The sequence below is a fragment of the Onychomys torridus genome, chromosome 11, assembly GCF_903995425.1.
Source record: "Onychomys torridus chromosome 11, mOncTor1.1, whole genome shotgun sequence".
Taxonomy (NCBI): Eukaryota; Metazoa; Chordata; class Mammalia; order Rodentia; family Cricetidae; genus Onychomys; species Onychomys torridus.
The window spans coordinates 18,653,075-18,671,342 of NC_050453.1; the positions used below are offsets into that span (position 1 = coordinate 18,653,075).

The window sequence follows — 18,268 nt, forward strand, 5'->3', positions numbered from 1 at the left end:
ACATAATTCCTAATACATAAACATAACCTGCTCAGTGCATGATCTTGCTTGTGTGTGTTTTCAGTCAGGGCTGACCATTAGTATTGGATAACCGATTGGTATGTTCTTTCTTGGGGAAGACTGTTTCTCCTGCTCTCAGCGTTCCTTAGTTGCCTGTAGTTCTTTGTGTGGGGTTGAAGCTTTGCTTATTCTTAATGGTAAGAGTCAGTTTTGTTTGTGATTTTTTTGTTGTTGTTGTTGTTTTTGTTTTGTTAACACAGGGTTTTGCTGTTATAAGTACAAACTATGTCAGATGATGGAACATTGCTTATCTTTTAAGTCTTTTAATAAAGTTAGGATTTAGAGAAAGAAAAGCAATACATCCGGTTGTTTATGAAGGGCCTCATTGTTGTTTGATTAAATATAATTGTAACCATTGTATTTGAGGACAGTGTGCAGAACCTGTTACAGAAAAGAACATATAATTTTGTATTAGGAATGGAAAGGGTGTCAAAACATATAGCACTTTTGTATGCGTTTCTGATTTTCTCCATGGCAGTTTTTTCTTTTCTACTATATCATTTCTTTCTTGTGTCCAGGAAACAAACATGATGATGGCACACAGAGTGATTCAGAGAATGCTGGGGCACACAGACGCTGTAGCAAGCGTGCAACCCTTGAGGAACATTTACGACGCCATCACTCAGAACAGAAAAAAAAGGTCCAGTCTACTGAAAAGCATCAAGATCAGGCTGTTGTAAGTCAAACTGCTTTTATGATTGCATTTTTTGATGAAGATCATTCCAGAAAGAGAAGGTCATATTCTTTTACTCAAAGTTCAGGAATCCTATGTCAGGAAACTACTTTCTCAACACCACATACAAAACTTAAAAAAGCAAAATCTCCACCAGCAGATGCCAAAGTGGTTTCTTTGTCTTTACAGACTAGCTCTACGCATCACAGAGGGGGGCATGGTGTTCCACATGGGAAATTGTTAAAACAGAAATCAGAGGAGCCATCGGTGTCAATACCCTTCCTACAAACTGCATTATTAAGAAGTTCAGGGAGTCTTGGGCACAGACCAAGCCAGGAGATGGATAAAGTGTTAAAAAATCAAGCTACTTCTGCTACTTCAGAAAAGGATAATGATGATGACCAAAGTGACAAGGGTACTTATACCATTGAGTTAGAGAATCCCAACAGTGAGGAGGTGGAAGCAAGAAAAATGATTGACAAGGTAAATAATTGAAATTTGAGTATGATGTTAGTTCTGTGGGGCTTTTGACTGTTGGACCTTATTGGAGAATTGATGTGAAATGTTCTCATGCAGTTGGTGGTATTGGAACTTTAGAGTTTTATTAGGGACCTAGAAGACTACAACAAGAACAAACTATTTTCTGCTTTCGTTTTGCTTATATTCTGAATTTTCTTGAGTTTTATATGTAAGGTCCTCTACAATTAAACTGCCAGGGCCTCTTTAAGGTATATAAATTTGATTGGCTTTAAAAGTAATGTCATTTATATCAAAACTGAAAAAAGAAATAGATTGCTATAATTATTAAATGAATATAAATATTAACAGGTTTTTCAGCCTAATTTCATTTTGGAAGCACATGTGATTATCTTTGATTCTTTGTTTCTCTTTACTACTATCTTTGATAAATGAGAACAAAATCAGCTTTTATATATTCTGTTCATATATATATTCAGTTTATATATTTTAGTCGGGTATATATCCAGTCCTAATCATTATCTATATTTCAAATATTTCTTTTATGTTATTGGTTTATTTATATGTTGATTGTTGTATAGTTTAAAAAGTACTTTCCAATTTTGTTGTTGATAGTGAATAGTTGACCTTAGAATGAGCTATTTAAGAAATAATTATTTCATTGACAGTGTGCTAGACTTTATATGAAGAAAGGATTATTAAAATTTGAAAGACTATATTCTTTGTTTCAAGAAATAAATATAGTGGAATATAATTATAAATAAATTTAAAATAGTATGTTGAATGCTTTGAGAAGTGTAACATATTGAAGGAAATGTTACAGTAGCTTCCAGGATGAGGTCTCAGGTTAAACATCTCTTCATCAGAGAATTAGCCATCTAATAGCTAAAGCTGTCTAGTCTAAAAAGGCTCCCATAAACACTATCATTTTGTTGAATTTTAATCCTAAGCATTATCATTTCTAGTTCTGTGGTTTTTGTCCTTATTCATCTGAGGAGGAAAGAGAATTATAAAGTCCATGGTTATAGGAACTGCCCTCAATGAATTCTAGATTTAACTGCCAGATGACTTATTTTTCAGCATACATAATTAATGCTGTTATAGGGATAACAGAGTTTAAAATAAAAGTACAGACTAGTCTTATTCAGAAAATGAAGGGCAAGAGTAGCCAGATTGAGGCATTATCAGTAAAGGAGAAAGCAAGTCTTGTTCAGAGGATCATAGTTACTTTTAGAGAGAGAGAATCGAAGTCCCTTGTATCTGACACTGAGAACTTAGTTCCTTTATTTATTTGTTTGTTGTTTGTTTAATGCTGAAGTCAGTGGAGATTCATTGAAAACTTTTCAGTGTTTACTTATTTGGGAGGGAGGAGTAAAAGTATGAACTTCATACCTTCAAAGAACAATTGGGAAGAGTTGGTTCTTCTCCCACTATGTTAGTCCCAGAGATGGAACTCAGGTGATCAGGCCTGGCAACAAGTGCCCCTACCCTCTAAGCCATCTCTCTAGTCTATGACATGGTCAAATCATTGTCAGAAGTATGAAGAAGGCCAAAACAAGGAAAGCAATTTAAAAAATAGCTACTACAGTCATGAGTTAACCTGATTATGTATACCTAGATCTTAAATAGGAGATTTAGGCTAAAAATAGAGATGAGAGTTATCAGAGAACAGAGGGCTGAGAGGTGAGGTAACTGGAAAACATACAGGATAAAAGGAGACAGAATAAGAAAGTCTTAGCAATACTAACATTGTTGGGCAAAAGCGCATGAACCAATCAGAAGAGTAAAGAAAACCAGACAATATGACATCATGTAGGAATGAGTCAAAAGCTGTGTCCAAATGTGTAAGTAATAATATCTCAGGGGGCAATGATGATGAGTGTGATAAGCACAAAGTGCCCTTTTGTTTTCCCCAAAGTACACTGCATCCTGAAAATACAAATCAATCTGTGTTTACATTTTTACTTAGTTTGGTACAGTTAAAATAAGATGTCTTTAAAGAGGTGACTAAGCCAAAATGGCATTTTGCTTGCTTTTCTGTGTTCAGTTAAAAAGTACTGAGATAGGCCGGGTGGTGGTGGCACATGCCTTTAATCCCAGCACTCAGGTGGCAGAGCCAGGCGGATCTCTGTGAGTTCGAGGCCAGCCTGGGCTACCAAGTGAGTTCCAGGGAAGGTGCAAAGCTACACAGAGAAACCCTGTCTTGAAAAACCAAAAAAAAAAAAAAAAAAGAAAAAAAAAAAAGTACTGAGATATACCCTCTCTACTGCTTAAATTATGCAATTACTACAATTTTGTTTGTGTTTTGTTCTGACTTCAATAAATAATTTATAAGTGTCTTCAAATCCACCTTTCATAATTTTAACACATCCTGGTGGGTTTTATATCTAAGCTTGTGGAGAAATGTGCTGTTTATTTCTTGAATCAAAGTCAGTCATCCCAGTGTAATAATGGTCTCCCTGTCTCTCCCCAAGTTGACTCTGTATAGTTCACTTTCCAAAGAACCAGTCAGGTAGCCTTTAGTCCTCCCACCATACCCCCTTACCCTGGATACTGCATCCTAGCCTTCCGATCTAACTGGAAAACCTGCTGTGAGAATAGAAGATAGACGTTAAACAAAAGAGAGACATAGATATTGTTTTAGAGAGCGTTTGAAAGTAGTATTTCTCCTCTTGAATTTCATCCTGTACATCAGCTCTGCAAGATGGGATCTGTATTAGAGCCAGGGAAAACATGATATAAACCAGAATCAGAAACTTGGAGGGCTGGGAAGGTCACTGTCAGTAAAGTGCTTATTGGACAAGCATGAGGACTTGGATCTTCAGCAATCATGTAAAGCCAGAAGTGGCAGCACATGTCTGTAAGCACAGTGCTAGGGGTGTATTGACAGGGTAGAGACAGATTCTCCTGTGTTAGAGCTCATTGGCCTATCAGTCTAGCTTTATAAACTCCAAGTTTAGTAAGAGGTCCTGTTTCAGAAACTAAGGTAGAAGGCAATCATGGAAGATACTCAGTATTAACCTCTGACTTCCACACATGCATGTGTGTAGTTGGAGAGCTTCTCTCCAGGTGCCACCAAGCCCCCGCGGTCCCACAACCCACGTATAAAATAATCATACGGACACATATTATTTAAACTGCTTGGCCATTAGCTCAGGCCTACCATTGTCTAGCTCTTACTCTTATATTTAGCCCATTTCTATTAATCTATACTTTGCCATGTGGCTCATGGCTTACCAGTACCTTACATCTTCTCATGGCGGCCACTGGCAGTATCTCTCTCCTCAGCCTTCATGTTCCCAGCATTCTCCTCTTCCTTGTCCCGCCTACCCTATCCTTCCTGCCTGGCTACTAGCCAATCAGCACTTTATTTATTTTAACCAATCAGAGCAACACATTTGACATACAGAACATCCCACAGAACATGTGCACCTAAATGCATACATACATATGCCTACATGTTGCACACACCAACATACCACAGAGAATTTGCATTGACAGAGCCAAATAGATGCAGAGACTGAAATATAATTAAGTCTAGATGTATATGGAAAACAATGGAGTAATTCAAAGAGCCTCAGATGTTATCAAAGTACCTTTATATAGATTTCACATTTTGAGTTTTGATGGTAATACTTTGTACCATTACTGTTTTTTGTTTGTTTTATTTTTGAGAAAAAATTTACGTTTTTTTCTGTCTAATTCTCAAACCTTTTTAACCATTTCAGTTTCCTTATGGGTATAAGAAACTATCTTATGCTAATCCTCAGAGCTTCCTGAGGGAACTCTGATTTGTCTGTTAGAAGCCTAACATTTAGTAGATTACCACATTTCCTTTTGTTTGTTATTTTATGGAGTCGATTTATTCTTCTGCTTGAAGAGTTTTCCTCTTATTGTTCAGTCTTATATGCCTATTTATTCATAATTCATCTTACTTACTCTTTGAATGTTATTTTGTAGTAACATATATTAACAAAGTTTATCATTTTAGCCATTCTAATTGTATAGTATAGTGTTTTTAAATACCCTTTATAACATTGTCCAACTTTGACTAACATCCATTTCAATAACAATTACTACACGTGTCTGTGTGGGTAGTGGGTGTGTGTGTGTATGTGCTTGTGTGTGTTTATGTGTGTGTGTGTGTGTGTATGTGTGTGTGAGAGAGAGAGAGAGAGAGCGAGCGAGCATGGATGTTGAAGTCAGAGGTCAGACAAGCTAGAGGGGATTCAGTTCTCAACCTTTTGAGGTCATGGGATTAAACTCAGGTTGTAAGGCATGACAGCAAATGCCTTTACCTGCTTAGCCATCCCACCAGCCCCCTCCTGTAACTCATTTTTGTCTTACTAAAACAGGAACTCCATTCTTGTAATTCACTTTTTTATTATTATTAATACATTTTCCATTCATTTTCCATACCAACCACAGATTCCCCCCTTCCCGTCCCTCAGTCTTCCCCCCAATCCACTCCCCATTTCCACCTCCTCCAAGTTAAGGTCTCCCACGGGGAGTCAGCAGAGCCTGGTACATTCAGCTGAGGCAGGTTCAAGCCTCTCCCCCCTGAACCAAGGCTGCACAAGGTGTCACACCTTAGGCACTAGGCTCCAGAAAGCTCACTCATGCACCAGGGATGGATCCTGATCCCGTAATTCACTTTTAAAAGGCTTTATCTGACTCCCCTAGAGTAACCACTAGCATCCCACCATTCTTTCTCTTGGTGTCTGTCTTGTGTTTTCCCTATAGGATAACCTCTGTCTGATTCAATTCTGTCTGCCCTCTGTCTGGCACAAAGATAAGAGAATGTGGTCATTGATAAATAGCCAGATTTTGTGAAGTGGATATGAAAAAGTAGAGAAATTAGAAATTTTAACTATAGCTAATGGAACATTGTGGGAAATTATGGGGTCAATAGAGAAAGATATGGGGATTGATGGAAAGCCAGGGTGTTGAAGGAAAATGAAGCCTATAAATTAAGAAAGAAAACAAAGAAGTGAAACTTTTTATTCAGAAAGAAGCACCAAGGAAAAGATAGAGTTATGTAGTACCTTATTTTAAAAACAGCAGTAAAAATTGTGAATTTTACACATAACATAAAATTTGGTATTTCAGTATTGACAGTGTGTTCAGTTAGGTGTTATAATATGCATCTATAATTCTAGGACTTTGTAAGCTGAGGCAGAATGATGATTAGTTGAAAGTCAGCTCTCAGAAGTAAAACGTAAATGTACAGTCTTGACGCTGTGGTAATTCGCACTGTTGTGTGATGACTGTATTGTCCAGCTTCAGAATGTGTTCATCACTCTAATGAGAAATTGCACTCAAGTAGTCTTTTCCCATTGTTCTGACTCCTGGGCAACTATTTGCTTTCTGTCTCTATACATTTACTTAGTTTGGATATGTCATATAAAGAGTCATTCTATATGTGACCTTTAATGACTGACTAGTTTTACTTTGAATACTGTCTTCAAGGTCCATCTATGTTGTGATACGCATTGCTACTCATTCTTTTTTATCATAAATCATTCTGTGATAGGACCTTTCATCTGTTCATCTATTGACAGATGTTGAGTTTGAGTCTATCTTTGACTAAATAATGATGCTGTGAACAAGAATGCATGTTTATATCACAATAAATGGTAAATGGTCTCTCCTAACTCCATTCAGAACTCTTGTAACAATTTTGTCTAAATTTTATATTTGAAAAGGTAATTACAAATATCAGAATTACAATGTTAAATAATTTCCATACATTTATTCCATTGAATTAAAGTATTTTTCTCTTTAACAGTTAAGTTACATTTTCCTGGAAAAATACTATAAATTTAGATACAAAACTTTTTTTTAAAATCATCTTGAGTTCTTTGACACTATATGCTTGGAGTTCAGCATAGTTCCTAATGGATTATTTCTCATATGTTTTTTTGTAAGATGTAGACTCTATACTAGTGATTTAACTTACAGAGACCCCACTCGTCTTTCCCAGTAGGTCCTTGCTCCCTGGGGAAAGAAATTTTCTGGTTTAAAACTTGACTATGTTTTTATTTTTGATACCTTGTTAGAAATAAGTCTTAGTGCTTCACCATCCTTTAATTAATGTAAGGCTACGAAAGCTTGTCGTTTACTGTTAGCTTTCTCAATCTATGAGAAGATCGATTCTAAAGTTTAATTGAGTAGGAATTTTTCTTAGTGCTGGGCCTCATTCATGTTAAATATGCACTCTGCCACTAATTTATACCTACAGTCCTACTTTTAATTTAATAAATGAAGTATTATACAATGAAATTCTCATTTTGTCCACATTTGTGGTGTTATAATTATGACATAGTTTTCCCCTCTGTTCCTTTGTTCACAGTGGGCTCTGTTTCCTGTTACAGTGAGCAAATCTCCTGTATCTGATGTTACTATGTGTAATGTTGACCTGTGCACCTATTTAGTAGGTGGGATATAAGTATCCATAAAATATCCAAAAAATATCAGCTCTTTAAATAGAGAACCACTAGTCCCCAGCCCCACTATTACCATTTTGAATTGAAAGGTGTGAAACTGTGCTCTGTAGTTTGGACTTTTAAATGATGACAATAATAACTTGGTAATGGAAAAAATGAAAATCATGGGCTTCACTTGTGTTGTATATAGCAGAGTCCTTTTTTATCTGGAGGTTTTTATCCCCCTATGTTAATCTAAATTGAGACAGGAATCTAAAAGTCTGGTATTCTCAGGAGTTTGATTTAATAATAAGAGTGCCTCTGCATGGTTCTTTTAGATTCGTGTGTGTGTGTGTGTGTGTGTGTGTGTGTGTGTGTGTGTGTTAGACCCTGGCAAATTTTTAAAACTCTTGTAGTGCCTACCCTAATTGCCTACAATTAGTAAGTACCATGCCTCAGTAGCCAGTTTTTTTAATTGCTTAGAGTAGCCACTGAGCTGTAGGTGGGAAATTCTATAGTGAGAATGATATGTACATATTGTGAGGTAAAGACTGAGAATGTGTTCATTGAAACGTGCAGTAGTGTGGAGTGAAAGGTGCTCTCTTCTTTCCCCAACACTAAACATGCCGAAGGATCAGTTACAGGTGTCCCAGATAGATACCTCCCTGGATCAAGGAAATAGTTGTAGGTAGCATGTGAATGTCATTCTTCTCCTCTAAGATACATGACTCATCTCAATACTATGTCAGACCCCAAAGAGCTCCTTTTGTGTGTACCCTGGGAGAATTAGAAATGTAAAGGCAAGCCTCTGTGAAGATTCTAGTAGGGAAGGATACAGATTAGACAGGACGTCTAGCCTAAGAACTCCTGGCTGAAGGACAGAGCCAGATTTTGTTGGGAACAAGTTTGAAATTGTGGTTGACACCAAGTCAGAGTAGGGCAGTGAGCAAATAATGAGGTTAAGGCTAACAAACTGCATTTGAAGTATCTTGAGCTGTCTGTGATGACAGGTAAGCCACTTCCTATACACTTTCTACACATAAGCATATGGATGAAATAGTGACAGAGTCTGGAATGAAAGATGGAAAATCTTGTAAATTTGGTCTTCATGTTTGAGGTACTCTTGAGTTCTAGACCATTATTATATTATATGTCAGAATGTGTGTATTTTAGAAATGCAAAAAAACATGCATGCCTTGGAGTATATAGATAATGTAACTGACTGTGCACTGTCTTTCTACATGCAAGATGTCACAAGCGAATGTCTGTGTGCCTACACACAGACATAAATGCATACTAGTTTAAGCTGGACTAGCCATTGCTATCTTACTTGTTTTTTCAATATGTTTTAAACACTGGCCATGGTGGCTTATTCATGCCTGTAATGACAACACGTGAGAAGCTGAGGCAAAAGAGGAATGTGGTGAGTTTTAGGCCTCAATTATTAGTAAATTAATTAAACTAAATGATAACTGAAATCTCAAAACTTTTTTGCCACACTGGAATTTTTCCTGCCCTGCCACCTATATGTAAAGAAATTGGCAATTCTCCAACAGATAGATGAGTAGGTATGTCTCTGATACTTTAAAGGGAATGTGTAGAAAATTACTGGGAGTATTATCTGTTGCCTTCAGCTCCCATTAGAGCACAGTTCTGGGTATAATTTGTTACCTTTTCAAAATACTAGTCTATTAACAATGCAGTAGCCAAGTCATTTTTTATTAGAAGTATTTTGAAGAAGTTTACCATATTCTTTATTGGAAACCACTAATGATTGTATTTTAAGAAGTCAAATTTATGTCTGATGCAGTTAACTATCACCAAATCAGAAAATATAAATTGACATGCCACAGTGATGCAAAATGTAAGGAATCATACATATGTGGTTATTTTTGTACTTCCAAATTTGAGTTATTATTTTTTCTGGTAATATAAAAATAACAAAATGAATCAGTAAATTTGGAGTGAACTATTTTGTAAAAACTATTTCCACCAGCCACTTCAGCTCTAATGTTGTTTTCCTTACAGATCAGGGTAAAGTCACAAGACCATGGTATACATGCCTATCTCTTTGCTTCACTGTCTTAATTGCCTAATTCCCTCTGATGTTTAGCAGAGAAATGATTCTTATTTATTCTCATCTATACCTTGGTTTCCATGTACTATTAAAGGTCTGTCTCAGTTAACTTAAAGTTAATATTATGTGCAACTTGTTCTTAAAGCAATGATAATCCTAACCAAATTCTTCAAAAACTGTATTTAAATTAAGTTAAGCAATAAAGCCATTTAGTGGTAAATTTTCCATATTTCACTGAATTTAGAGATGTGGTCTCTGTTTTACTAAATGCACATCTCAGAATTCATCAGATTATTATATCACCATCAATTTCTTTTTCTGTATGTTAGTATAGCAAGCATTTCCATCTACAGCCTGTGGGCTACCCATGTCCCAGTAGAACTATTAATACCAACACATTTGTCATGCATCAGTGTGAAAAGATTGGCACCACTGGAAGTGGATTTCCCTTATAGGGAGCAAAGGTTCCAAAGCTTATTTCTACAGATTGCTAGTTCAAGGACATATTTTTCTGTAATGATCAATGCCCCTTACAGTAAGTGTATTGAGTAAGTCTGGGGGACATTCATCCATTCAGCTGAACAAAGTTTAAACTGAATAGTAAAATAAAACATTAAATGTAATTCACTATAGCTTTTTTCCAGTTTGTTTGCAAGGTATTATATTCAGATCCCTTTATGTGCCAGAAAATGACTAACTCTGGAGTCTTGCCTGTTGGGAAAATATGATTACATGACTATTGGTCTCTGTGTTGACCATTGACAGTCATTTACTTAATGATAAAGTTGATCTTTGTGAGTAGGCCAAGAACCTACTGTAATTAGGTAATGACAAGACAAATTGCTGTACTTTGTGAAAATCATACAATAAAATCTTGTTTGGCACCTTAGGCAATTATATGTATAAATGTAAGTTATATATGTATACAAAAGTAAAAAAGTAAATAAAGAAGAGGCATATGTTTCTTTTTTTTTTTTAATGTGCTTTTCTAAAATAGAAACAAGACACAAGCTGAGAACATGCTGAAGTACTTTTCTGACTCCTCATGACAGTAATGTTTACATCATTAAGTCAGTCAATAAATCTAATGGATTCAGGATATTTGGTTTTATCAACCAGAATATTTGCTAACTATTAAAGAGATAGCCACATCTGCAGCTGTTGGCTTCTTGTCCATTCCAGCTGGGGAGTCACCCTGTTGTTAAATAAGTTTCCCTGTTTCTGAAATTGCTAGGTGAGGTTAATTTAGGATATTTTTATTTGCTTCTGATGCTGTTGATGACATCCACATACTAATCTGGTACCCACACTTTCATTTTCTTTATGAAACAAATTTTTCCTCCTAGGTATTTGGAGTAGATGACAATCAGGATTATAATAGGCCTATTATCAATGAAAAGCATAAAGGGCTGATAAAAGATTGGGCTCTCAACTCTGCTGCAGTAGTAATGGAAGAAAGAAAGCCATTCAGCACACCTGGGTTTCATAACTCAGAGGTATGCAATTCTTTTTATATGCATAAAATGTAAGTTTTCATCCTTTGGAAGTTATTTTAAGTGTTGATATATATCCCCTTGTGAAATAGTTCAAAAACCAAATTTTGACTAATTTTTTATTTTGAATGAATGAAAACATAAAGCAGTTTTGGTCTAGTTCTTAGTTTTCATTGCCCTTTCAAAGTTAGTGAGGAGAATAATTACAATTCAGCAAACAAGTAATAAACTACATATCCCTTTTTGTAAGTAGCACAATGAGACAAAACAAGAAATATATACTGCTTATACTTTCTAGGAGGTATGTGTTTGGAATTAGAGGACCGAGCTCAGCAGGAAACATGTGAAAGGTACAACTGATACACCGCAATAAGTTACAGTGTAGTACCAGCCAGGATGTAATGAGGATAAAATGACATCAAAATTCCACTCGATTTTATGTAGCAAAACCTTGCCTTGGAGGAGGTGGAAATGGGGTGTGTGATGGGGGGAAGGCTGGAAGGTGGAAGGAGGGACAATGGGAATCTGTGGTTGATATATAAAATGAATAGAAAAATTTTAAAAAGTGAAAAAAAGAAAATACAAAATATTTGTAACAAAGTTGAATGTGTTATTTAGATATTAAGCAACAACTTTCAGTAGAAGTTAAAAATAAGGAAAATGCAGTGCATAGAAATTAACTTGGCTAGAGTCTTAAACCATGTCATTTGTGGAGCCAGAATTTGAACCTTTGGTTATTATTTTTTGTTGTTGTTAAATTTGGGGAGGGGTGTGTGTGTGTGTGTGTGTGTGTGTGTGTGTGTGTGTGTGTGTCACATGCATGTGGGAGCCAGAGAAACACACAAATGTCTTCCTCTATTAACTCTCTGCCTTATTCCTTTAGGACAGGGACTTTGGCAGGCCCACACAGCCATGCTGAGCTTTTTGTGTGGGTGCTGTGAACTTGAACTCAGGTTGTTAGACTTATACAGCCAATCCTCGTAATCACTGAGCCATCTCCCCAGCCTGACCTTGCTTTCTTAGTTCATTATCTTACTCATTAGGTTATGTTTCTCAAAGGAAGAGTTAGTTGTAATAATGAATGATGAATAAATATAAAATGTAAATAAAAGAAAATCAAGTTATGTAGCTTTACTGTTTCATTTATATTCCTACAAATATAAATGGCTTTAGAGACATAAATATGTTCATCTAATAGTTAAAGCTATTCCTCTGTGGTTTGCCATTTTCTGAAAACTGTCAAAGCATTTACAGCTTTTTAGTGCCCTGTATTTCCCCTTTAGAGTGTTTTCTAGTTTCTGTTTGATTTACTCCCTAAGAAAAGGTGATATTAGTAATGATACCAGGCAGTGTGTTGATATTTTGATCAATCTAGGGAAAGGTTTTTGTGAATTAGTTTAGATTCCTTCTTTCTTCCTCAATCCCTGCCAAGTAAAATTCATGTAGCTCCAATAAGTTCCTGCCTTTGCACCCATCGCCTAACAGGCCATTAGAACAAAGAATGGCATGTTGTAAGTATGTTAGGGTGAAACAACTGTGTTGTGGATTTTCTCAGCATACTGCAGGATGATCGGGCACTGCTTTTAGTGCTCAAACTTGTGGGCAGGTACTGCAAGGCCTTGGAAGGGAGTTCAGGATGTCAGATAACTTTGGTGTCGTTTTATCTACGTACATTATTTTCTATACTTGACTATTTTAATCTATTCTTGAAACCATACAATGTATTATCCGCATGACATCATTACTTTATCTGTAACCTTAGCCGGTTCATAATTAACAAAGTAACGTGGGGTTTTTTCTTTTTTAATAAGGTATGTTTTCAATAGCTCAAAATAAACTTTCTGTCAGTTTTCCATTTCCTCCTTGGCATTTCAGTTTGGGTGTGAATGCCTGAGTTAAGTTTTGGGTGAGCGGTGTTGTTTTATTGTTGTTCTACTAGGGATTGAATCTGGCCTTAGGGTGAGGGGTTGCTGAGCAAGTGCTCTACCACAGAATTATATATCCTCGGCACTACCACCACCACTTTTTTTTTTAACTTCATTAGGTTTCCCAGACTGCTCTCACCTCTGATTACCCCTTGAGAGATACAATTTTTATATTATCCCTGGCTTAAGAAATGCAGCGGTGTGTTCATGAGTTAAGGGACCTCTATAATTCACTAGAAGGGTTAAAAAAACATTTGCCTTAAATATAAACCTAAACATAAATGAGTCTGGATATAGAAAAATTTCATAGAGTGAGTTATTTTCAGCTTAAATAGCATAAAAATCTCAATCTTTGGGTTCTTGAAATCTATTATAAAGACATGATCTAGCTAGCATATTTGATAGTTCCTGAGACCTGGAGTCAGCCTGAGTTTCTAGAAAGTAGAGGACTAGCAGGTTACTTTAATAACTCTTTAAACTCTGTTCCTTTAATGGACTCAAACTGACTACTGTGCTAGCAGCAGGGCTGTGATGTGTAGTAAACTGTAAGCCTCTGGCGTGGACCTGGTCCTCTCATTGTCAAAGAAGCACAGGAAATGATATACTAAATTCAGTAATGATAAAATCTACTTGAAAGGGGCAGCTAAAGAATCTTCCTCTTAGACATGAAGAAATGTAATGAAGCATGACAAACTGAGCTTCAGATATGGCTTCGGTGTCACATGATTTGACTGCATAAAGTTGTCTTTCATGAGACTCAGCATTGGCAAGACTGCTGCATTCTCTCATTCTGTCTTCCTCTAGGAAGGGATATCTTCATCTGGAAGCAAACGTTGGGTTTCACAATGGGCTAGTTTGGCTGCTAATCATACAAGGCATGATCCAGAAGAAAGGTTAATGGAATTGTCTGCAACTGTAGAAAATGGTAATTTCTTTTTTCTCATCCTACTCCATTTTTTACTTTTTCTGTCTTTTTTGTAGTAGATCATGTGTGTTTTAAAAACTAAACAAGCTGCCAGGCAGTGGTGGTGCATGCCTTTAATCCCAGTACTCAGGAGGCAGAGGCAGGTGGATCTCTGTGAGTTCGAGGCCAGTCTGGTCTATAAAGCGAGTTCCAGGAAAGGTGCAAAGCTACCCAGAGAAACCCTGTCTCAAATGAAGCAAAAACAAACAAACAAAAACCAAAGCATAAAAACAAGCTAAACTTAATATAGTAAGAAGTAAATTAAGCTTAGCTGAACATATTCACATATTCTCATGTTTGAACAGTATGTTGAATTCAAGTAAAATGCTAGGTTTTAATTAACATTTTCTATTTTAGGGAATTATAAGCAGTAAAGTAAATAATAAAGTCTTTTTTTTTTTCTGCAGTGTTGAAAGTAAACTGAGGAGTTCATTCTATATGTTATACAAGATGCTATGTTAAACTACCTACACCCAAGGCCTTTTCCCTTAAAAACTTTGGTGTGGTTCATAAGTTGAACTTTCCAAAGATAAAAGGATACTTACTAAGATTTAGCAATTCATTTTCAGACACTCTGGTTTTGTTTTTTTGTTGTAAATTCTTGCTATTCAAGTATAACCTTAAAGCTTCATGTTTTTGCTTTTCAGTTAAAAAAAATATGCCATTCCTAATATGCCAATCTATTAGAAAATATGCAATATCATATAATAATCATAAACTAAAGATAAGGTGATAATATGTAGATGAGCCATATATGTGTGAATTTATATTATGAATTAAGTTGTCAAAATACTGATTTAGTTTTTTTCATTATGTTCATAAGTAATAATGTCACCCTGTACCCCATAAATATGTAGAATTCTAAATTGTCAGTTTACACTTGAACTTTTTACATTTAGTTTTACACAAGTAAACTCACCTATAGATCCCCCAAAAGTTTTTAATATGAGCAAATTTACTTTGTCTCTTCAGTGTTGCTTCAAAGTATTTACTTTTGCAGTGGGATCTGCTAAGTTGAGAAAAAGACAATAGTCATTTACTCTTATAAGCAGCCCTAATATACCAGAAAATTATAGTTTGAAAGTCACTTGGTATATAAAATTATGACATATTTTGTCACTTTTTTACTATTTTCACATTTTTTTTTGATGGATAGATTTCCATTAATATATATACTGAGGTTATTTTTAAACTTATATTTCAAACTCTAGTATAATTTAACACTCCTTTTATTTGTATCCTTTTGCACTAATGAACTCCTGCTTTGGTGCTTTTGTTTTATAGAGACAGATACTGGTGAAATTGGTGTTTCACTGAGAAATACTAGCTCTGCAGCTTCCCTGGCAAGTCAGGGAGAGAGAAAAAGGCGAACTCTTCCTCAGCTCCCAAATGAAGAGAAGCCTCTGGAGGGCTCCAGAGCAAAGCTAGTAACACAGAGGTCGGAGATAGGAGAGAAGCAAGACACGGAACTGCAGGAAAAAGAAGCAGCCGCCCAGGTACACCAGAACGAGAAGCATGGTGCCAGCAGAAGCCTGAGTCAGCTGAACAGGGCAGTCAACGGTGAGATTCCTAAAACTGGTGGCAACGATAAAGGCCTCCTTCACTCAGATAGTTCTTCTAGCAAAGAGAAGAGTGAAGCTGATAAAGAAACTTCCTTGGTAAAACAAACATTAGCTAAAATCCAGCAACAACAGGAACAGAAGGAGCAGGCCCCATGGACTCCTACTAAATTGTCTTCAAAAAGTGTTTCAGGCCACATAGATAAATATAGGGAGGAGTCTTCTAAGCAAGAGTCCCAACTTGCAGAAAAAATTTCAGGACATTCTACAAGCAGAGGAGAAAGAGTAATACAAAATGAAAGCAAGAGAAGAAAAGCTGAGGAAATTCCAAAAAGTCAGACTTCTAAAGGAGACAAGAAAGAGTCCTCCAAGTCGTTAGTGCGTCAAGGGAGTTTCACCATAGAAAAACCCAGTTCAAATGTACCCATAGAACTTATTCCCCATATCAATAAGCAGAATTCATCTGCTCCCACTTCCTTAGCATTGGCATCTGCAAATAGACTTCGAGAAAGGAGTGACTCTTTGGATACTGATTCTAGCATGGACACAACCTTGATTCTAAAAGACACGGAAGCAGTGATGGCTTTTCTAGAAGCTAAACTGCGTGAAGATAATAATAAAACTGATGAAGGCCCAGATACTCCTAGTTACAATAGAGACAATTCTATTTCACCAGAATCTGATGTAGACACAGCCAGTACAATTAGTCTGGTTACTGGAGAGACAGAAAGAAAGTCCACCCAAAAGCGGAAGAGCTTCACTAGTCTCTATAAAGACAGGTGTTCCACAAGTTCCCCTTCCAAAGATGCTACAAAGTCAGGCACTAGGGAGAAAATTGAAAAGAAGGCAAAGAGCCGCTCTACTGATCTAGGTGCAAGAGCAGATGGTCGAAAATTTGTACAGTCCAGTGGCAGAATCCGGCAGCCTTCCGTAGACTTAACAGATGATGACCAGACCTCTAGTGTACCTCATTCTGCTATCTCTGACATTATGTCATCTGACCAGGAAACATACTCCTGTAAATCTCATGGAAGGACTCCACTTACCTCAGCTGACGAGCACAACATACATTCCAAACTGGAAGGAGGCAAAGGAACAAAGTCGAAGACTTCTCCTGTTGCCTCTGGTTCATCAAGTAAATCGACCACTCTCCCAAGGCCACGGCCCACCAGGACTTCCCTCCTGCGTCGAGCCCGGCTAGGTGAAGCTTCCGACAGTGAACTTGCTGATGCTGACAAAGCATCTGTTGCTTCTGAAGTCTCCACCACAAGTTCCACATCAAAACCACCCACGGGAAGGCGAACCATCTCTCGGATTGATTTATTGGCTCAGCCTCGAAGAACAAGACTTGGCTCATTATCTGCCCGTAGTGACTCTGAAGCAACCATATCAAGAAGTAGCGCCTCTTCACGCACTGCAGAAGCCATCATTAGGAGTGGAGCCAGATTAGTGCCATCAGATAAATTTTCTCCTAGAACTAGAGCTAACAGTATCTCACGGCTATCGGACTCCAAGGTCAAAAGTGTGACCTCCACTCATGGCTCTCCTTCAGGTAATTGGATGCAGATTTCTAATAACATTAGCATGTTCTCTGTATGTGCTCTTTATTTAAAAATTAAATTTCTAGTTGTCTTAGCAAAATAATTCAAGAACAAAGTTAAAATTAGAGGGTTAATGTGTCCTCCTCCATTAAAATGTAAAGTTCCGAAGTCATTGTACTTCCAATTGAAGTCTTAGACAAAGTAGTGATTTCAAAATAAGAAATTAACTGAACAGACTTAGGAGTTTTTAATTTTTTATTTGATAATAATTGGATTTGCTTGTCAGAATTATATTAGGAATTACTGTCTATTCTAAAAATAATGTTATGCCTCTAGAATCAGGTATTTCAAATTTCTTATGAACCCAAAAGAGAAGCAATAAACCTTTTTTCAGTCCTTTTGGAAATAAATAGCTGATTCAAAAACAAATATGTTTCATATACTTACACATTTGTGGTTGGAGCTCTTGAAAATTAACTCTTCACTTATTTCAATGGAAGAAAGCAGATTCATGGGGCAATTACTAAGTATATGTGAGCTAAACTAAATTGGAAAGTTAATTAATTGTGAGCATTATCGCACAAAGTCCTGTTGTAGCATTTAACTGTAGTAGTTACCTAACTGAATATAATTGCAATCACTGCTTACGGTCTACCAATATTGAAATGCTATTGGCTGAGTTATGCGTATCTCAGCTGAAGCCGCTGAGGGTGTGACCACAGCAGTAATACAGCTAGCTGTTTGGGTATATCCTCATGTAATAGCATGTTCTTATGACCTCACAATCAGCTGCATATGTGGTTATAGCTGAGGCCAGGAAGGGTCAACCAGTTGTTTGAAGACTTGAAGGTTTATGATTATTTACCAGCAAGCTAAGTGAGCCTGACTCTTGAGTTTTTAGTGGAGGAACATTGGTATTTAATCTTCCTTTAGTTTTGCTCATTTGTAATACATCCTCCATGACTGAAAACCAGTAGTACTTTGTAAATGTTATTTTGGTTTTCTGTTTTTGTTTTTTCTCACTTTTGGTTCCTCCTTTTCACTGCTGCTTTCATCCACTCTAGTTTCTTTCCA

At 36.6% G+C, this 18,268-nt stretch overlaps 1 protein-coding gene across 7 annotated transcripts in view; it reads left to right on the forward strand.

Moving 5' to 3' along the window:
* Positions 1-18,268, forward strand: part of Cep170 (centrosomal protein 170) — a 95,812-nt gene that overhangs the window by 51,035 nt on the left and 26,509 nt on the right. For 4 of the 7 annotated variants that reach the window (XM_036201781.1, XM_036201782.1, XM_036201783.1 and 1 more), the window contains exons 9-13: positions 579-736; positions 923-1,216; positions 11,059-11,208; positions 13,935-14,055; positions 15,379-17,205. In XM_036201781.1, the coding sequence (XP_036057674.1) occupies positions 579-736; positions 923-1,216; positions 11,059-11,208; positions 13,935-14,055; positions 15,379-17,205 (2,550 nt within the window). The remainder of the gene's footprint in view (positions 1-578; positions 737-922; positions 1,217-11,058; positions 11,209-13,934; positions 14,056-15,378; positions 17,206-18,268) is intronic. The other 3 variants (XM_036201785.1, XM_036201786.1, XM_036201787.1) reach the window with 1 other exon arrangement.